Source organism: Hippichthys cyanospilos, chromosome 9, assembly GCF_059441005.1.
Source record: "Hippichthys cyanospilos isolate Australia breed blue-spotted pipefish chromosome 9, RoL_Hcya_1.0, whole genome shotgun sequence".
NCBI classification, from domain to species: Eukaryota; Metazoa; Chordata; class Actinopteri; order Syngnathiformes; family Syngnathidae; genus Hippichthys; species Hippichthys cyanospilos.
The window spans coordinates 17,268,573-17,288,909 of NC_142377.1; the positions used below are offsets into that span (position 1 = coordinate 17,268,573).

The 20,337-nt window shown below is 41.7% G+C and overlaps 2 protein-coding genes across 10 annotated transcripts in view; both read right to left on the bottom strand.

Annotated features, from left to right (window-relative positions):
• erc2 (ELKS/RAB6-interacting/CAST family member 2) overlaps positions 1-4,363 on the bottom strand; it is a 41,132-nt gene extending 36,769 nt beyond the window's left edge. For all 9 annotated transcript variants that reach the window (XM_088423551.1, XM_088423549.1, XM_088423548.1 and 6 more), the window contains exon 1: positions 4,234-4,363. The gene's annotated coding sequence lies outside the window, so the exon portion shown is untranslated. The remainder of the gene's footprint in view (positions 1-4,233) is intronic.
• A 4,334-nt stretch (positions 4,364-8,697) lies between these two features.
• bsnb (bassoon (presynaptic cytomatrix protein) b) overlaps positions 8,698-20,337 on the bottom strand; it is a 53,432-nt gene continuing 41,792 nt past the window's right edge. Inside the window, exons 6-13 of the mRNA XM_088423225.1 lie at positions 17,012-19,106; positions 15,890-16,695; positions 14,878-14,989; positions 14,665-14,811; positions 14,479-14,534; positions 13,881-14,001; positions 13,316-13,447; positions 8,698-11,458 (exon numbers count right to left, since the gene is read on the bottom strand). Of these exons, the coding sequence (XP_088279351.1) occupies positions 14,494-14,534; positions 14,665-14,811; positions 14,878-14,989; positions 15,890-16,695; positions 17,012-19,106 (3,201 nt within the window). The 3' untranslated portion in view covers positions 8,698-11,458; positions 13,316-13,447; positions 13,881-14,001; positions 14,479-14,493. The remainder of the gene's footprint in view (positions 11,459-13,315; positions 13,448-13,880; positions 14,002-14,478; positions 14,535-14,664; positions 14,812-14,877; positions 14,990-15,889; positions 16,696-17,011; positions 19,107-20,337) is intronic.

The window sequence follows — 20,337 nt, forward strand, 5'->3', positions numbered from 1 at the left end:
GGGGGGGGACTGTGTTAAAGTGCATTTAGTCTACTCAAGTGTTTCACAATCCAGGGACCACGAGCAGTATCTTGAGGGTCACCAGTGTTATATCATATTCTTAAAAGGCCTAGCAAAATATATAACCGATGTAAACAGGGCTAACTAGGAGAAGAAAAATGAATTAATTTAAGGTGAAACTGAATATATAGTTGAATTGTTGACTATTTTTTGGTTTCGTGAGGATGATACCAGACACTTTTGTTAAGCAATCATGGTACATTAAGATCCAATAGAAGAGCTGTATCAAAATAGTTTTCAAAGACATTCGGAATTGGCTACATCTCACTAAGAACATTTAAAATAAATTCCCAGCTACATGGGTCCCAAATGATGCTATTTTTTAAGGCATTGCTATAATAATTTCAAAAGATTGTGCTCTTTCCATTTAGATGAAAATTATTAATGCTTATGCTTGTGCAGAGTTTTGCACAAGGGCCCAGTAAAACCACAATGCTAATCATTAATACGATGTCTCCATAAAAATGTTAATTTTATTTGTATTGGCCGGATTTTTGTGCTGGATCCCGTGAGATTATGAAGGTGTGCGCAATGTAGTGCCCCGTGACTGTATGCAAAGAGGCATCACGCTGGATTTCCTCTGGCCGACATTTATCAAAATCCACTTAAAGCTCCTGATACAGACACAAGAGCTTTACAAGCGTCAGTACACCAGATAATTAATGGACAAACTGAAGCCCTGGATGCAATAATATCTTTTATCACACAACCGTCTGCGGCGATCATAGCCACTCAGCAGTTAATAAACGCACAAGATGTTTGTTTTGCTTTCCTAATAAGTCACCAGCAAAGTATGCAGTTGACCTATTCAGCAGTTTGCAGGTGAGAGCTTGTTCAGGGAGCACAGATGTCGCACACATCCAAGGGTGATTCAAAGCGTATCGATCCCGCGACTCCGATGGTAAATGTCTCGCCGATCAGCTTCTCTTCGCACGCCGATGTTTAAATGTAGGCTTTACAAAAAAAGCGCTCGATCAAAGTGAAAGCCTAGCAGAACATTGTGTGATTTTGTGGGAGAACAGGGAGCAGTAACACATACGCCAGGCTATAGGAAATACCATGTTCGACCACTAGTATAGTAAAGCTATTGTTAATTGGGCAATTCTTTTCTTATTTTCTTCATAGGGAGCGTAGGCACAATTGCACATGGCATTTCATTAGGTACACCTCATCCACAATTTACAGAGCTGCAACTGAGAAGCCAACATAAGCAATACTTATCTGTGATTGGAAATCAAAATTGTATCTATAGGTCACGGTTCTAGTTTGCAGGGGTGCACAACTACTCTGAATCACAGTGGAGCTGTCACCTTTCAGAATAATAGAAACGGCTCACACTTGAGTGGTCATTGTAGTTCTATACCGCTACAAACTACAACTACAATAAAAACAACCAATCAGAGAAAGAAGGCGTAAACCAACAAGGTGCCATTTGGCATGAACACGTGTGCAAGGAGCCTTGCTGAAATTATGGCAGAATAGCAACCATTTCCAGCAGATGTAAGATTTAGACCGTTTTTCATTACGGACAGCAGGAGGTGTGGCAGGTGCTGCATTTACCCTTGTTTGTAGCTATAACAACCATGGCCGCCTCCGGAGAAGTGTCACCTCCCATGTAATATAATTTAATGCTAACTAGACCTATGATTATCTTTAAAACATACTGTTGGTCATTAAAAACACATTCATTTGCAAGTTTTTTAAATTTATAATAATTTAATGTATTCCTTTCTTTAAAAAAATCTTACACACTGTCCCTTTAAGGAAATCATTTTTCACGTGCAATTAATACCTGTAGACTGAAAATGACATTCTGAAAACTCTGTAACAGACAATCACAGCTCATCTTATGACCACATGACCAAATCCAGAAACCAGGTGTGCTGTGATTGGTTGTTTTCTGAGCCTTGCGGACGTAATGTCATTTTCAGTTGACGCACAGGATGAAAATGTGTTTAAATGCCTTTAAAAGAAGTGTTTGGAATTAGTATTAATCAAAATGTGATGCATTTTTTTTTTTTTTAAATACCCAACATATCCTAGTATCATACCTAGTACAAAAAAAAGTAGTCCTTCATCTAGCGGTGATCAATACTGGACCAAATGTGAGGAACATGCCAGATAAATGGACTGAAGCTTCCGACAGATTACGGTACTTTCGTTCCGGTGGCACTTGCTGCTCTGGCCCAGTTGCCATGGTGATGACGTTTGGGCTAACAGAGATTAAGCACCTCGGTCACCGGACCTCGTTTACCTAAGGCGACGGGGGGGAAAAGACGATGTGATGAAAGAGTCCTAATTCACGCATGACATTGCATTATTGTTGTTGTTTTTTTTTGGGGGGGGGAAGACGGAGAAGATCACATCAGGTCTCCAATGTAGAAAATATTTGCACGCTCATGTCTGAGCAGAAGAGGTCAGACAGGACACTTCTTTCCAAAATTCATTTAGCATACTGAAGTTAGAAAGTTCAAATTCATTTTTCGAAAAAGGCTAATTGTGCGTGTGTTCGTTTGAGTCCCGCTGTGATGCAGCTGTAAATTAAATTGCAATTTACCGCACTTGAAGCCTGCACAACAAGCGCCTCTTATCTTCACTGGTCAGCTTTCAACAGCTAAAAACAAATTGGCGGCGCAGACACAAAGTGTCTCTACCTTGAATGAACTACAAGTGCCTTGGCAGAAAAAGTCAGCCTCATAACGTCTGCTGTCATTAAGTGTTATTGAAATCAATTAATTTCCAGGCCTGTGAATGCCATTTCATTGTCTGTTCCCTAAATGTCCTTGCTCGACTACGGGGAAAATGAACAATTATTTGATCAATGAAATTGCATTACTGCATTACGCTTTGTGAGCATTTTGCTCTAAACGTTCTGAACTCCATTTCAGCGCTGCCAAATTCACATAAGTGTTTAGTTGAAATTTTTGCAAAATGCGTTTCCTTAGTTTTAGTGTGTACTGTATTATTTGGGCTATCCTTGCTTGTACTTTGCAATGATGTACATTTGCATCGGATATGCAGGGATATGTGCACTTGGATCCTCAAGTGGATTCAAAACATTTAACCATAATAATGTCACCAGATAGGAAAGGCAGTTATTATATTTGTTCACATTGCTCAAACATTCAATTGTAGGAGTGGCTGAAGTTTCCTGGTGGAAGCATACAGGCTTTAACAAATGCAAATTTGAATGTCTGTATTTTTTGCTTCCATTTTGAAATGCACTCACTCCAGCATTCTACAGGTAATCAATTCCATATGACTCAATGATAGATGAGAACACCTTTTGACAAGTCAAGTTAGGGCCACGGGAGGAATCATCTCAAGCAATTAAGTGAGCATTGAAGCGGAGAGGACACAGATGACGTGCTACAAAGATTTCACCGCTGAGTGCCTGTGACTTTTTGGATGAAGGTGGGCCCCATCCTGACATTTCGCCACATCCATTGTGTTCAAATCAAACAGCGGCGAGCAGGGAGGGGAGACAAGTGGTCGAAAGGAGACGACGGCGCTCTCCTTTTGAGGTCAGAGCCTCAGTGTCTCAGGCAGACAAAGAAGGACATTTTTCTAAAAATAGCCCTCAATATGGGTTGATAGGAGTCATTTCACACGAGAAGAAGCACCAATCCCTTGGAGTGTGCTGCATGCAGCCCCCTCATCACGTATTCTACTACTGAGCCTCAACGCCCCGAATGTATCCCACTCAGAGAGGAAAAAAGGGTCAAACGGAGAGAATTGACTGTTACAAACGCGTTCAGGTGAGATCTCTCTCAGTGAGGCTTTAACTATTCACATATTGATTAAATTATCTGAATGTTGCACCAAGTAAATTACATGTGATGCAGCATAAGGAGCACGGAACCGCTGACAGCTCATTGGGCCTCCATGTTTGATGGCCCCGGCGTGGTCACGCGCCGAGCCCCTGAACATTATGACTCCAAAGAAGCGCTAAATAAAAGATTTATTCGGTAACACCATCGCTGCAGCGTTGTTTGAATGGGACGCAAACGGTTCGCTATCTCGTGATCAATGACCGGTTGGGTACGAGCAGAGGTCTCCTATGACCCGCTCGCAAGCGTACTCAAGAGAATCACAAAAGGACACGTCACGGACGGTGCAAGTGATTTCGACACAAACGATTACGGTGAGATTAATGCAGAGAAACACGCTCACCTCCTCGGATGTCTATTCCTCTCTTGTGCTGCTATACGGACGGCATCCCTTCGCCTCCATTCAGCCTAGCAGCCTCCCTCAGCATCCTGCGCTTTCATTGGCCCTCATCTGCACGCCAGCATCATCATCGTCACTACCGCAAGTGGCAGCTGCATGCGCGGCGGGAGGAGGGAGTGTGTGTCAATGTGTATGTGTGTTTACGTACTCCGACGTCATCTTGGGTCTTAATTAAACAAGAGAAGTTTAACATATGGCATGTCACAATCGCGTAAGAGGCGCAAGACAGATAGAGGTTAATTCTGCCCTAAATTTAGTCTTAAGGCAGCACCTATTTTTATGCTGTTCAGTATACTATGCGCCGCCCCATCATGCCGTTGAAAGATGGCTAATGGAATACGTAGTATCTCCATACAGTACTACTAAGACATTGACGCTGCTAATCCCGGTGAAGGAGGAGGGATTTCTAAACGTGCTCCGCCTGTCGAATCACACACGGAATAAAAATGAGTAGGTTTAGCGATCTCACTAATATACATACCGTTCATGCCCTAAGGGATATTATTTCAGCAGGAAATTATAAAATTTTGTCAATATTGAATTCCATAACTAAATTATTTCTTACATACAATTAATACTCTAAAATCCCGTTTCGTCTACTTGCTTTTGACTCAAAGTGATGTCACATGCTCAAGGCTCAGGTAACAACCAATCACAGCTATGCTTGTGAATGTCATATGGTCAACCCCCCTCAAAAAAAAAAAAACGGATGAGCTGTGATTTGTCGCTACCTGTGCCAAGAGCACATGTGACGTTAATTTCATGACAAATAATGTAGTTATAAAATAAACTATAAACGAAATGTATCTATGTATAATTTCAGTAGCACTTTAAGTTTTGGTCAGAAGTGAAAAAAAAAAAAAAGAGACAAAACACCCTTAATTTGGATCACTCCTATCTATCAAAAGACATCACTTTACTATCCATTATTTTCGTCCTATACTGTCTACCAAAGTCTGTGTGCGTTGCCCGCTTAAGCTGCAGCACTTCTTGACCCTGTTCGGACAACCAGAATAAAATTGATGAATGGGCTACATATGTACAGTAAACACCATTCTTTTTTTTATTCGCAGCGAGGCATTTATTTATGTAGTTGGACACACTTGGCAATACATTGGTTCGCAGCATTTATAGGACCATGGGCCACTATTGAACAAATCACACATAGAACTGGAGCATGTCCTTCACAAGCGTTAACTAAAAGGTCCCCATGGCTTCCCGCCTACCAAATTACAGAGACCTTGTCCCACGTTGCATCCTAAACACTGATGCTGAGTGTGCTTGACAGGGCCCAAAGGACAAGCATCAGCAACTCTGAGTCGTGAGCTGCAAAAATATTCACACACACACACACAAACAGTGCCTCTCATGCACGCTTGTGTTACTTTTAGTTATATTCATGCACTGAAGCAGCACACTTGTCTCATCACTACGCACGACAGAGGGCAAAGGTCATACAGAGCACTGTAGTAGCCTATTCACCTACAGTCTATGAGACGAATCAAGCCTGATGATTACTGAAAAGTGGCTGGAATTGTCATTTTTTTCCTTGTCATTTTCTGCGCATGCCAACAAGTTAAATATTGTGACATGAAACAAAAATCATTGTATTTTTATTTGAAGAAAGTGTAGAAATGTACGTTCTTGACTCCCTGGGATTGGCTATAGTAACCCCAATGAACAAATTAGCAAAATAGAAGAATAAATGATTTGAATTATATTTTAATATAATAATAATTACGGTATATTGTTAAATTTGTTGTTTAATCATTCAAGGCAACATCTTTTAAAAGACTGTATTTAATATGGGATTGATGAAAAAGTCTAAATGACTTCATGAGCGGTCAGCCTGCAGTTTCTCTCTCTCTCTCACACACACACACACACACACACACACACGCACGCGCGCACACATTCTGGTCTGATGGTTCTCGGAAATGATGTGCGTTATGATCACTTTTTTGCTCTCTGCTGACCTCCGGTGGTGTGACTCAAGTCAACATCCAATTCAGTGAAACGAGTCCCTGTCAAAAACATTTCATCTGGTATTTTATTGACTTCCCTGTAAAGGCTTAATTCAGAAAACATTATGGCAATGATCAGGTTCAAAATGAGTCATTGTATAGCAGGCCGTACATTTAAAATGCTTTTAGCCCTATCGAAACCGAGTGACAAATAAAGATGAGTAGCCCTCGCTTTCTTCTAATAATTGATGTCACACTTCCCATCACGAGTGGATGAGTCACACGGCCTGTGAGATCATACCTGGTGGAAAGGATGGGTTAACACTGCAGGATTGAGGGCTGGGGGGGGTATACTTCCAGTCTTCCGCTGTGGTTTTGCGGGAAACAAATGACGCTGGTGGTTACAGTTGACAGTTTGTCCTTAATCGAAGGGACATTCAGGTCAAGATGGAGGGGCCCTCAGATGACAAAAGAACTGATCTCCAAAAGGCAGCGTGGGTAGCCAATTACCATTTTCAATGACATTTGGATGAGTTTTTTTTAAGTCTGCTGCTGCACTAATCTCTGATGGCCCATATCAATTAATAGGAAGGTTTTGGAGTTGTTCAACCTGCGTGTCATCATTATTCGATACAAGAATACATCATTCTTGCCTCAATGTTTTACACATGCGTTGGATCAGACAGATATTCGATTATTAATTACACCAGTTGTTAGTTGCAGCCTTATCACAGTGTCGATGTCAATCATTGGTTCAAATGTTGAATTTCAAGTGGTGGGAAGGGAAGTCTGAGATATGAGGTGGGTCTCTAAGGGTGATCCAAATGACAGATGCAGATGATAGTGATGTGAGCCTTAAATGGAAGCGACCGCTGGGTGGTGAAGAGCAGGTGCGGCCCACAGAGGTGCATTGATATTTAAAGGGCAGCAGAGAGACAGACTGAATAGCTTTCGGCATGATGGCACATATGAACCAACAAAGGTGCCATCACAATTATTAATAAAAGCTTTCTTTTTGAAGTGCAAAGATATAAATTCTTACCAGGTACGACATCAGTTTAAAAAAATGACTTGAGCCAAACGTTTAGTGACATTTTCCCTCCTGAGGTCTAGTTCTTCCCTTGAGACATCTTTGGACTGCCAAATGTCTCCATGAGCCTGAGGCTCACCCGCACCGATTGGAACCGCTCTGTGAAAAAGTGGGAGTGAAACCAGATGAGGGCAGCCTTCCTCTGCAAATTCTTTTAACGGAGCAGAGAGGAGACACAAGGTGGCAAATTTAACTTTTCTGTTCACTCTGGTGGGAATATCATGAGTGATGTTCTGCTGGTGAAATCCGCTACCTCAAATCTTAGTTTTAAGAAAACACTGCCCCTGTAGGAAAATAATCAATAAGAGGTGTGCAGTGATGAATTCAGATCTGTATTTAATTGATATAATTCATCTTTTTTAATCTTAATTGTTTTGAGAAAAAGCCCTCAACCATTTTTTTAAGATGAATTGTGTTCTTGTGGCAGATCAAAAGATTGATATACAACAACATGAACAACAAAAAACAGTAGCTTTCCTCATTTATTTTCTTTTACAGACTTTAACAAATACAAATGTAACCATTTACCTTCCGCTGTATTTAAAACCCAGTCCCAGGTGCTGGCTGTAACATTTGATTTCAATAATTAGGAGGTATAGTGCTGTTTTTCTTTTTTTTTTTGTCAATTACAAAACAAATACATTTAAAACAAAACACCATCCATTATGTCTGTCGTAGACTTGCTCAAACGCGGAGTGTTCTCGAGTTCATTTTGGCAAAGAGGTTTGCTTTTTCTCACTACATTAGCGTCTTTGTTGTTATCATTAGCTCTGGCTGCAGTCCTAGCTGAGTGCTTCGCATTTATGTAGTGGGCTAAATATTCTCTGTTCCCATAGTATGCAAACTCTTTCCTTCAAAGAATGCATATCACTCTTCCTTTAACAAAAGTGCCATCTGGGCATTTTTTTAAGTGAAAATGACCATTCATCAGACTGACAACTCACATGCTCTTCCCTTTTTATGTCTTCCTTCTGCTCCTGAATTTGCACTTCCACCCACAAAAGGTTATCCCAAACAAAATGAAAGCCAATCAGTGTCTACTTCTGGGTGTGATTTAACTTTGTTTTCCAGTCAACAACTAAATTACAAGAAACCTGATTCATAAAAACAGTTCCAATCCGCTATACTGTAGAGATTAAGAATGAAGATTAATGTGAACAAAAATGCTTTAATTATGACTGTGAGAAATTGCTCGCAATTAATCTGTTAATCTGACACTTCCAAAGGCATTACTACTTTATTCTTTAATACGCTACGGCAGATCTGACAATTTGGTGGTTGAAAGTAGATATACCTTTGGAACAAAGACCTGGAAACTTTGACGAAGGCAATAAGATGACGCAGAGACCTATGTACAAGACAACATTATATTCCTTTGATTTTTATTCTTTTTCTCTGTTTGGAAATTGCAGGGTCAATACTTTCATTGAATCACATTACTGGACATGATGCACCAAAATGTACTAATCAATTTATCATTTTACAGGAATACACTGAATAGAGCACAAGGTTTCACAATGGATACACGACTGACGTTTTTCCCCATTGCAATTACAACAGTGAACGATATTTTCCGGATGTTTTATTTGCTTTTTTTTTATTTTTATTTTTTGCCCTGCATCTTCCCAAAAATCTGATCACACACGAGATCATAACCACTGAATGCTCCTGATTGTGGGACACTATCGGCAACCGTTGCCACGGAGGTTCTAAAATACAATAGGGATAGAATCTCAACACGTATACGTGACCAGAATTTGTGTTCCGTTTTTATTCCACTGTTGTAAACAGTCAGTACAAGTTAGCCACATAGACTATGCATAAGCAATTATCATAATCATCTTCCTTGTTACTGTTAATAAATGTTGTTTTATACAGAAAAGTTGGCAGCAAATACGGCATGGGGATGCACATGACAGCCGTACTGGAAACAAAAGCTGTACAGTCGAACGAACGTGTATTTACAGTTAGAACGAGAATGGCTGCGCTAAAATCTGTTGAGTCTGACGTGCCTCACTTCAAGCGGATCTCGGAGGCACTGTGACTGAACTTCCGCGTGTCTGCTTCTCTTGGAGCAGCGACCACTACCAGCCAGGCTTGTGCTTTCAACGTAAAAAGACATGCCCTGATTTGTGAGTGACTGGCTGAACTTGTACTCATCTTCTGCTCACCGGCTTTAGTGAAATCATGCCAGGCTTTAGTCATTCAGGTATAACCGAGCATATAAGATCTAAATCATGCACCTTTCCCACCATGAAGGCTTGGCTGCTGAGTGATTTAACTCATTCACTGCCACCGACGGCAAAAGACGCCGAAAACCCATTTTCACCGGGCTGGAAGTGAAGGAGTTAATCAAAGGTGAATGATATCTAAAGAAGCATTCCGTTCACACCCCGCAGGGTTATAGTAACACCCAAATATGTACACAGTAAAATTGACACAAATGAAGTGCTGACCATGTGTCGTGTCACGGGTTCAGAACAGCACGGACGGTCACTGCAAGCCCAAGTCAGGCAAAACGCTCGAAGAACTAACAAACAGCCAAGGAAGCAGCCAAGCAAACCCATGATACCAAGCGACATGATGGTGGACATTCAAAAAACGGACAGTAGACACAGTTTACCCTTTGGCAACAAGTCCCCTGTGGAGGGCGGTGACAGCTCAAGAAACATGCAACAAAGAAAACAAAACAACTCTAGTTCAATAGTCAGATTCACACAGTAAAAACACCTTTATCTCTATCTTATCGGGAATCCTGTTGTTGTTTCGCTGTGACGTCACTATTGGGTTCAAAATGAGTCTTTGCATAGAACATTTGAATTGCTCATCGACACTTTGAGTGTGCGCGCGCGCTCGCGGGGAATAAAGGCAGTGGGCCCAGCTTGTTCGGGATCGCTGATGACTGTAACCGTAGAGCAGAAAGGAACTCTGGGATGGCGATTGTGTGCGTCTGTATGTGTTCCTACCACTCTGCATGCTCTTATGCAACTGCACCTAACACACATGCACGTCTGGTACGATGATTGTAAACCGTTCGACAAACTGTACAACGAGAAGCATTGGATAGTTCCCCATCGCTAACGTACACAACATTTATACCATTGTGCTATTTACCATTATCTGCATGCTATTGCTTTTTTTTTTTTAAAGTCACCAAGCAAATTATTCGATGTGAGAAAACGGACAGTTAACCAAATAAAAAGCTTCAAATATGAAGTCGAACCAAATAAAACAACAAGGTAAAAATGTTATTCCGTAAATACACAAATGACAAATTTACATAATGACATCTTGAAAGATTATGTACATACAGTAGTATACAGCTGCGTACAAATTAATGCGTCATGATATGGACATCTGAAAACATACGAGGTATATAAGTAAAAAAAAAAAAAAAAAGTTCATAATAAGGCTCGTCCAATCAGTGAATATGAGGCAAATTGAAAAGGAATAAATGATGAGACACGAAAGCTCCACGCAGACAATAACGATGGCTTTGTGATGGCAAGATATTGAGCCACGCCCACTCTTCCATTTGGTCCTCTCATCTGTGTGAATCTCACACTTATGGGCACACTGGCAGTATTTTCTTTCCCTAACATAACAAAATAATAAAGCCAATGACTAGTGGCTGTTGGAAAGTACATATATGGATTTCTTTTTCATTTTTTTTTTATACATATATATACTTTGTGCGTGCATGTACACATTTACACAACGCATTCTGTTGAGACACGGAAAAGAAAATGAGAAGAAGTAAGAACACATTCAAAGACAGGGTTACGTTCCCATTCTGGAATGTATGTAGAGATTGAAGAAACCGAGTACTCGGGTTTGTTAGTAGAGTCGTCTGTAGGTGATTTTTTTTTTTTTTTTTTACCAGAAAAACCTATGACAAGCTTTCAGAATCAGCATCAGTGATAAATCAAATATCCTTGCCAGAAGTGTAATCATCAGACATGCAGAACATCCAGCAGAGGGCGCACTAATCCTTTCCAGCATCACTGTGCCTTGAACTTTCCTTGTCGTTCTCTGGAGGCTTTCTAAGGAGGAGAAGAAGCGGAACAGTCCTGCTTTACCCTCTCTCCTCCTCCTCATGGTCATTACCGCCCTCCTGGAATGAAGACAAATACATCTTGAAGATTAGTAGCCAAATAGGATGAAATTTACCTGTCGAAAAAGCCAAACCAAAGGAAGGGCTCGTGTAAAAGCTAAATCATGCGACCAGAGCATTCAGATCCCCTGACACGGAACAAATCAATCCGAACGAAACCAATCAATGAGTTTAAATCACATCTCTGCCGGCCAACTCGCATGCAGCAGCCAACGGCAGGCCTGAAGGTGTTTGCAGTAATCCACTGGGACGATGAGCTGCTAGGCCTCAAAGAAGTACAGAGTCGGGTTTATCTTCACATTCTCCTAATGAATCCTCAGACCGGCCGCAGACTCCATTTGACGCACTTGTCAGCGCAGCATTTGTGGCAGCTAAATGGAAGAAGCTCTCAACTCCACTCTGTAGGAGTCCCAGCAGGTGCTTGGACACAAGCTAAAATCAAATGAATTCTAATTCGCTTTACTCGCTCCTCAGTGGCTTTGCGCCATTGAGCAGAATTAGTCCATTAGTTCATTGCAGCATGTAATGAGGACCGCTACCCATGAGTCATGAATATGTGAGCCTGCGCGTGCTCTTGTTCCCGCGCGTCTTTGCGTGTGTGACATTAAATCCAAGCCGCAATTAGCTTTCTCGGGCTAATTTTAACCCTGTTTGCCTGGCCTAGATTATTGGAAGTGTGTGGAGTCACAAGGTGAACCACCTCAGCATTCAGCTAATGTCCTCTTGATTTGAAAGCAGAAAGTTGAAAACCTAATGAACTTGAAATTACTCATCAGACTGCGAGGCAACAAAACTACAGAAATCAATAGACCTTTTGATAGTGTTTGCAAACATCAGGCAGGTGGCAGAATGATAACAAAACTGGCCGTGTTTGGTACAATACCAAAGACACATTTCTGTTTGTTTATTGATTTATTTTAGTTTTTGAGCGATTTTTAGTCATTTATAGTGGAAGTCCAGTCAAAAATGTTATTTATATTATGTTTAATGCACATGCACTTCTGGTTAACTCATTCAATCCCCAAAACCTTTTTATGCATCTTTATATTGTATACATCTTTACAGAGCTCATATTCAATCCCAGGCAATATAAGAGTTTTTTTTTTCCCTTTTCCTATATTATGCTAAAGAAAGGGCTGAAAAAAGTTGGCAAAAAATGAGTTAATATCGCCTTTGTGGATTATGAACTATGCAATACAATCCTCTCGTTATTTACATATTTCAGGTGTCGGCCATTTTGCCCACTGCTGGAGGGGGGTCATATTAGTATTATTGTAAAGGCCATTTTTGACTTGACTTCCTTTTTAACAAAACACAGCGGCTAGTCCGGTAGCTAACATTAGCTCTACAGCATGTGTTTCACTGTCAACATTGCACACCTGTGCCATTAGAATGGGCAACAAAAAAGGCAAATGATTAGCCAGTCCCTCAATGATCATAAGTCAAATCTGAATTTCTGTTTTGACCAACACTCCATCTCTGCTTCAAAGCAATTCATTTCAAGTAACGTCTTCTTTTTAACGGACACTTCACACAATCAAACTATGCCGCTAGAAGAAATCATCATTGAAAATAACTCCAAAAAGCATGCCTCCTCGCATAAAAATGTGAAAAACAAAAATCAGTGAATACTAGTTGTATTCACAGGCGCTGAACTGCAAGTAAGTCCATCGTGCAACATAGTTGTGTCTTTTCATATGTTTACAGCAATTACCTTCAAACTTTAAGACGACAAAATTCAAAATGTATGAAGAAACTATTATTTACTTGACAGCTTCTTTTTTTTACCGTTTTCCCCCATAATCTTACAACCACGTGAAAAAAAAATCCACAAGTGTTATAACTGCTTTTACTTACCTTTGGTGCAGCATTTCTTCAATTCTATGGTATCCACTTGATTTTCAGTTCTCGCTTATCAATCAGCTCCACTTCAATCACATGCACGCCTGGGGATTTCAGTGCTGACAAGGCTCTCCTTTGATTCTCACTCTGTTCAGTAATTTGATGTAAAGGCATCCAAGATCAGTCCCAACGTACAAAGTATTCCATGAGTCATCATTTAGAGTACCTTCAGTCGTCAGCAGACTATGCTAAACTACTCTCACCAGCCCAAACATTAGTCACGCCTGTCCAAAATATGATATTTATAATTGGAGTTGCAGCAATATAATGCTGTTTTTATATTCATTTACTTATTATTATCGTTATTCTTATTTCTAGCAATGGTCTTAATATTCCAACACCTTTTTTTGTGTCCTTAAAAGAACCCGAATGATCAACAATTTAATTCATGGTTGCATTTGTTTTTGTGATGCAAATACCTAAAGTGGATTATTGTCTTAGTTCTGGACAGTGACTCAATGCTTGATGGAGCAAGTGACAGTGTGTTTATCTCCAGAGAAAAAGAAAACAAGACACGTACTGATGCTCCTAAGTTCCCACTCTTTCGCACAATATCTTCTGTGATGGTAAAATGTAATAAATGTAGCTTCATAGGTTTTTCTGGTACAAAGCCTTTCATTTTGCATTGTGACGTGTAGACCCTGAAACAAAAGCCACATTTTCTTTGATTAGATTTGAAAAACAATACAGTGATTGTAGGAATATTACAAAACATCTAAATCAAGGGTGTCAAACTCATTTTGGCTTGTGGGGGGCATACAAGTAAATCTAAGTGGGCCGGTCCAATAAAATCACGGTATATATTTATATAACTTTAAAACAACAGCTTCATATTTATTCTTCTTCTTTATACTGTCCAAACTATTAATCATAAAACATTTCAAGAGTTTCATTTATTGAAATAAATCAGCTCATTTTTATACTTTAGCAAATCATTAAACCCGTTCACGGACCAGAAGCGGCCCGTGGGCCATATGTTTGATAACCCTGATCTAAATTGTACTTATTAATTATTAATTTCTGTTGATAAGTGGGTTGCCATTTGCTGCTTCACATCCTATAATACACCCATGCATTTTGTCTTCAGTAAAAAGTGTCTCGTCTCGGTTTTCACTCACCCTCTCCTCTTCAATTCAAAAGAATGAAGTGAATTTCTTTCCAAGGCCAGACAAAGCTGCAAGAATAAGTAAAACATCATGAAAAAAAGATCAACACATAATTGTAACTCATTCGGTGCACAATTCACTCCACGACACGCGTAGCGAAACTGAAAGCTTTCGTAAAATATTTATCAGCGATCGTACCGTCTCCCAGTTTTCCCGCCTGCTCTGCTGCACCTCCTTGCAGAATTTTGGTCAGAACATTTTCCCCTTCAGCAGGTGTCTGCCCGGCTGCAGCACTGCCAATACCACCGGCTTTGCTACCGATCCCAACTGGAGCAGCTTTCGAGCCTGCAGACAGATGTAAAAATATAGCAACCATATATATACATTTTTTTTTTCCCCCCTGAGACTTACCAATGCCTGTTAGAGGAGGAGGGGTTGTTTTACTAGTCTGAGGGATGGTTGGGACTGCCATGGTGGGCTTGATTCCTGTGGAGCTAGCTGGCGGTGTGGTATCCATTTTTACCTGGAATATAAATAGCAATAACTACAATGACGCAACGTAGATCTCACCGTACACCAGCAACATAGGAAAGTAGTAGAACAAAATTTTCTCCATCCTACAATTTTATTTTCATTGTTGCTTGGGAGCAATTACTAATAAGTAGATCTTGATCTATTTTGACTATACTGCATTTAGTTTCCACATACTGCACAGGTATTGTTTTGCAACATTCAGAAGTCAGATCTACGTTCGAAGATTCTTGGTAAGATTTTTGTCTATCTCTTGAAGTTAAGCCTAAAGCGCTTTACAATCATATGTTCTTTTGAGCTCCACTAGACAAAACATTGTTTTCTAAATAATAATAAGTTCTAGGAATGTTGCTTGGTTAATAAGCAATAAACTCCAACATTTTCATCCGTTTCAAAGGGTGGCCATTTGCTGTCAGCTGAAAAGGACAGCATAGGAACTAAGGCTCAATTTGTAAGTATCACATGACCCAACCCAACCCAATTTTTTTGTTTGTTTAAAAAAACCATGATCAACTGTCATGTTATTTTTAGTCATTTTGATGCTTAAATCATATTACACACAGCTAGTGTGTGGAAGCAATTCTGAATTTGGAGAAAATGCATGGCTTTTCCCAGAGGTGCCTGCAGTCCAATCCTCTCCCACCCCCCATCTGAAGGTGTCACCCCAAATTTTCGTCCCAGCACGTCAATGTCACAAACTCGATATTAATCAGAATGGCATATTTAGACTAATGGGAGCGCATAGAACTTATTATTGGAGAAAAGAAAAATTACTTGACTTCCCCTTTTATTTGGGTTAGCACTCATAAGTCAAGCTCCACTTTTAAAGCCGCATTGAATCACAGTACATTGTCTTTAACCAGAACCATCGTATTATAGTCTGTTAACTAACCGCAGTAGTTGTTGCCTGTCCAGCTGCAGATCCTCCTCCGGATGGGCGTCCCTGTGTCTGTGCCTGGCTTGGCTTGGGCTGCTGCTGCTGCTGCGGTGGTCCAGATCCTGCACTAGTTGTTGGCTGGCTGCTAGGAGTGGCTTGACTGTGCTGCTGCGGCTGCTGCTGTTGCGCGCCTAGCTGCTGCTGCTGGGCTTGCTGAGTACCATCAAGTGCTTCAGAGCCTGGATGTCTCCCCGACTGGATCTGACCACTTGAACGTTGTTGCCCAGCATGGCCCTGCTGCTGCGTCTTCGAACCGGCAGCTGAAGGGTCCTGCCTTCTTGTGCGTTCTCCTGGTTGTCTCTGGCTCCGTCCCCCTGTGCCGTGATGATGTCCGGCAGCCGAGTCACGGGAGAAGTCTCCTGAGTTTCGGGGGCTTCCTTGGGCAGAACGGGAGTCTGGGCCGCCCCGCCTCTGGGCAGAGGAAGTGCTCCTGCCATCGGATCGTCCCGAACCGTCTTTGGGGTGTGTCCTAGTAGAACGGGAGGACCTGGGATCTTCCGAGGTGTGACGAGAAGAGGTATGCCTCCCAGAGCTGTTGCCATGATACCGTTGATCCCGTGACGACGCCGAGGAGGAATGACGTTGATGATTGTCGTCCTGGGGACCGTACTCCTCCGGTGGTTCATCATAGTCATGGTAGGTGTGCTTTGTGCGCCTACCTGAAGATGACTGGTTTCCACCTCTGTGATGCCTCGAACGTTCTGAACGGGCTTCCCGAGGCTTTTCAAACCAATCAGTCTCCTCTTGGCCCAAATGATAGGCTTTTATAAAACCAGAAAAAAACATGATCAGTCAGTAGTTTTCCTTGCCAAGTGCAGTGTCGATAGAAGCCATGCGGTGAAATAAACTCCACTTTGTACAGTCATGCACATTTTAGAAGCCAGTGAAAAGAGAGAGCACCAACACAAAAAGCATGCAGAACAGAAACGTATAAAATAGCTTCTTTCATCAGAGGAGGCATTCCAGAAATCATAGAAGACAAAAATGGATGTCAATAGCGACGGCGTTCTTCACTTGGCAGCACTTGAAAGGTGGAGCAAACATGCAAGACAGCACAAAGGAATCAGCACCAGTTACCTTCACTGTCAGAAACAGCACAGTGCATGTCGTCTACAAGGTAAGGGTCATCTGGTTTATACACATGACTCCTCGGAAGATCCTTCTTGTGGTGGTCTTGCACGTCTGGAAGCGAATGACTTGACCCATACTGGTTCCTCACGTCATGCACATTTGACACAGCAGAGCTCCGCCCAATGCCGACAGGTTTCCCGACTGGACTGATTGGACTCTCTTCCTCTGAATTCTGATTGCGTATGGGTGGCCTTCCACTGCGGCTGCTTCTCTGAGAACGTTCCATGGCATCCCTCTCATAGGATTTACTTCTGTGACCTGAGGCATCTCGGGATGATATCTTATCCATGCCATATCCGGTAGACCTGGACCTACCAGAACCATACATGCGATCTTCTTCCTCAAGACCCTCGCGACTGGTACCATAATATTTTTGCTGGTCATAAGTGTTCTTTTTCATCCCGTATGTCATTTCGTCCTGCTTTTTGGACCTGGACACCACAGTGCAACTGCCTCCCGTTGAGGTTGTCATCGTGTAGGATGCCAAGTCTGCCTCCACATCTCGAGCTTCTTCAATAGGAGAAAATTTTGATATTTTCTGCTCCATTCCCTGTTTCCTGTGCTTACTACGTTTAGAAGAGACTACGGCAGGGGCAAGATTTTTAGGTGAGCCTTTGTGACTACTGGAGTTGCTCCGTGATGTGTGTTTATAGTCATCGTAATAATAAGATCCTCCACTAACTGTGGTGCTAGTACGGCTGTCCACTGTACTCTGGTAACCCATTGTGCCGGTGGGTCTTCCATATGCATCCACTGGCTCATCTTCAGGTCTACCATAGGTGCCGCCACGTCCAGGGCCATTCTCACTACGGTATCTCCCACCAACCGGATGACCGAGGGCATCGGTTGGTTGACTGGTGTTGTCCTTTGTCAACTCGCTGATGTCATCAATCATTACGTAATTCCTTGGGATGTTCTGCTCTAAATTAGAGGTGTAATGTTCATCGGAAACATAAGCGGATGTTGGGCTGTCACCAGAGTGTGCAAGGCCAGGCTCAGAGGGACGATATTGCCCATACGCATTGCTGTAGGCTGAGCCATACGTGGTATCTGCAGCTGAAGTGGCCACTGAGACTGCGGGGTTGCTGATAACCTCATAGTTGGTGGGAAGTTTCTGCTCAAGATCAGCCAAAGAAGTTTGTCTTGGTCTTTGGTGTACTGTGAGAATATCTGCTTGGGTTGGGTAAGACAGTCCAGGTTGGTAGGAGCTGTGGCTGGGATAAGGAAGGCTTTGGCCTGGCATAGGCTGGCCTGGTGGATGGAAAGCCTGGTGACCATGCTGATGCATGCCAAGGTCTGTTTGGTAAGAGGGTTGGCTATACATCCGGGAGGAATATGATCCCTGGTTCTGGTAACCAGGGCCAGGAGGGGGGTGGGGCTGAAACGTCCCTGGTTGGGGAGCAGAGGACGAAGGGTACTGAGGTGGTTGGAAACCAATCTGATGATAAGAGGCGCCTGGCTGCTGTGTCGATGGCTGATTTTGAGGGTAAGGATAAGTCATATAAGCGGAAGCTGAGGAATACTGGGAAGTTGCATTGAGATCATTAGTAAACTGACTCAGTGGTGCAGTGCTGGGCCTTGTCAGCAAACCGTTAGCATCATAGGTTGCCGGTGCAGTTCCCATCCTGAGGTTGTTGAGCTCGCTGTCTGACATGTAGTCCCGAGCGTCACCCATACAGCGTAAGTAAGCCAACTCTCTCCTCTCCCGCTCCTTCACCATGGTCTCCTTGCGTTGAGTAATGCCTAATTCCAAGTAACGTAATTTGGCGTCGATCTCCTTCTCTTCTTCCTCCAGTTCAGCTTGCTGCTTCCTGAGCTTTGATGACTCCTGTTCCACAGCTTTCAATTCACTCAGCAAGCCTGCCTTGGTGACTCCTTGCGCAGGTCTAGGCAAAACCCTTGGAGGTGTGCCTGGAGAACTGTACATTTGTGCTGGAGTAACTATGGGGAGCGGAGTCTCTTCTGGAGGGGGGCTGGGAAGAGTCCTCTTTACCTTCCTCATCACAGCATTCTGCTGCTGCTGCTGCAGGGAGGCCATCTGCTCGGAGAGGCAGAGACACATCAGCAGAATGAACTATAAACAGAATGTGTTTATGTAAATTAGGCTCATTAATGTACCTCAGTATACACGAAAGGTCTGCATACTCTAATTTAAGAACTATGTTGACTGATATAGAGTCAAATGAAGTACTTAATTTTAATTGACCTACATGCAAAGCTGGAGAAATATTTACATCAGAATTTTAAACAGCATATTTTGATGTTGGTATAATAATTGCAAGTGACATTCTGATATTGTGTGTCTGTCAAAAAGACAAGTGTGACATGTTGGTAGAATTTTACAAAATCCACAATCATTACTGTCAGATTGTTTGACCTATGCTAACTCACTATAATGGAGCTCTATTATAGTTTTCACATCATTTTCAGACAAAGATTAAATTAGAATTTTTTACCATAGAGTAAATTATTAAAAGACAAATCTATGCAGTTGACAAGTTTATCATATTTCACAAATTATTAACCTTGGCAGGCAGTCAAATTTAGACAACATTATTACAAAATAATATTACAAAATACAAAATTACAATATGTCTATTACTTACAATTTAGTTGTAATAGGTAGATCCATGATGATCATTAAAAAGTCACAACTTGTGCACAGTATTTGAAATCTGGATCATTTTCAAAGCAATTTTAGTTTCCTGTTCAAGGCTGGAGTAGGAAAGGTAAGCATAACAATAATGTATCCATATTGTGTGTCCTTCTGGCAACTCTTAAGCATTTTCATAGCCAGATAGAGAGAGGGAGAGTGAGAGAGGGAGGGAGAGAGAGAGAGGCAGAGAGTGAGAGAGAGAGAGAGAGAGAGAAAGACAAAGCGAGAGAGAGAGAGAGAGAGAGAGAGAGAGAGAGAGAGAGAGAGAGAGAGAGGGAGGGAAGAGAAAAAGAGGGTGGCGATACCAAGTAAGGAAAAGTAGAGAAAGGCTTATGGTGAAAGTGTTACTGGGACGCCATATAAACTCTTTTCAAAACATTTTTGCTCTATTGCTTAATTCAGTGAATCTCAGGCAATGGCTATGAGGCGTACATTACTTAGTGTTTTATATGGCAGTAGCACAATTTAAATTTTTCTTTAATTTATGAGGGATAGCTATTGATCATAACATTAGATATGCCTACATGTGATAAGAGCCACTGTAAATTCAAACCAAGATTTATTCATTTTGTTTTGTAAAAAAAGTAAAACAGCATATGAGAGCAGTTCTTCTCAA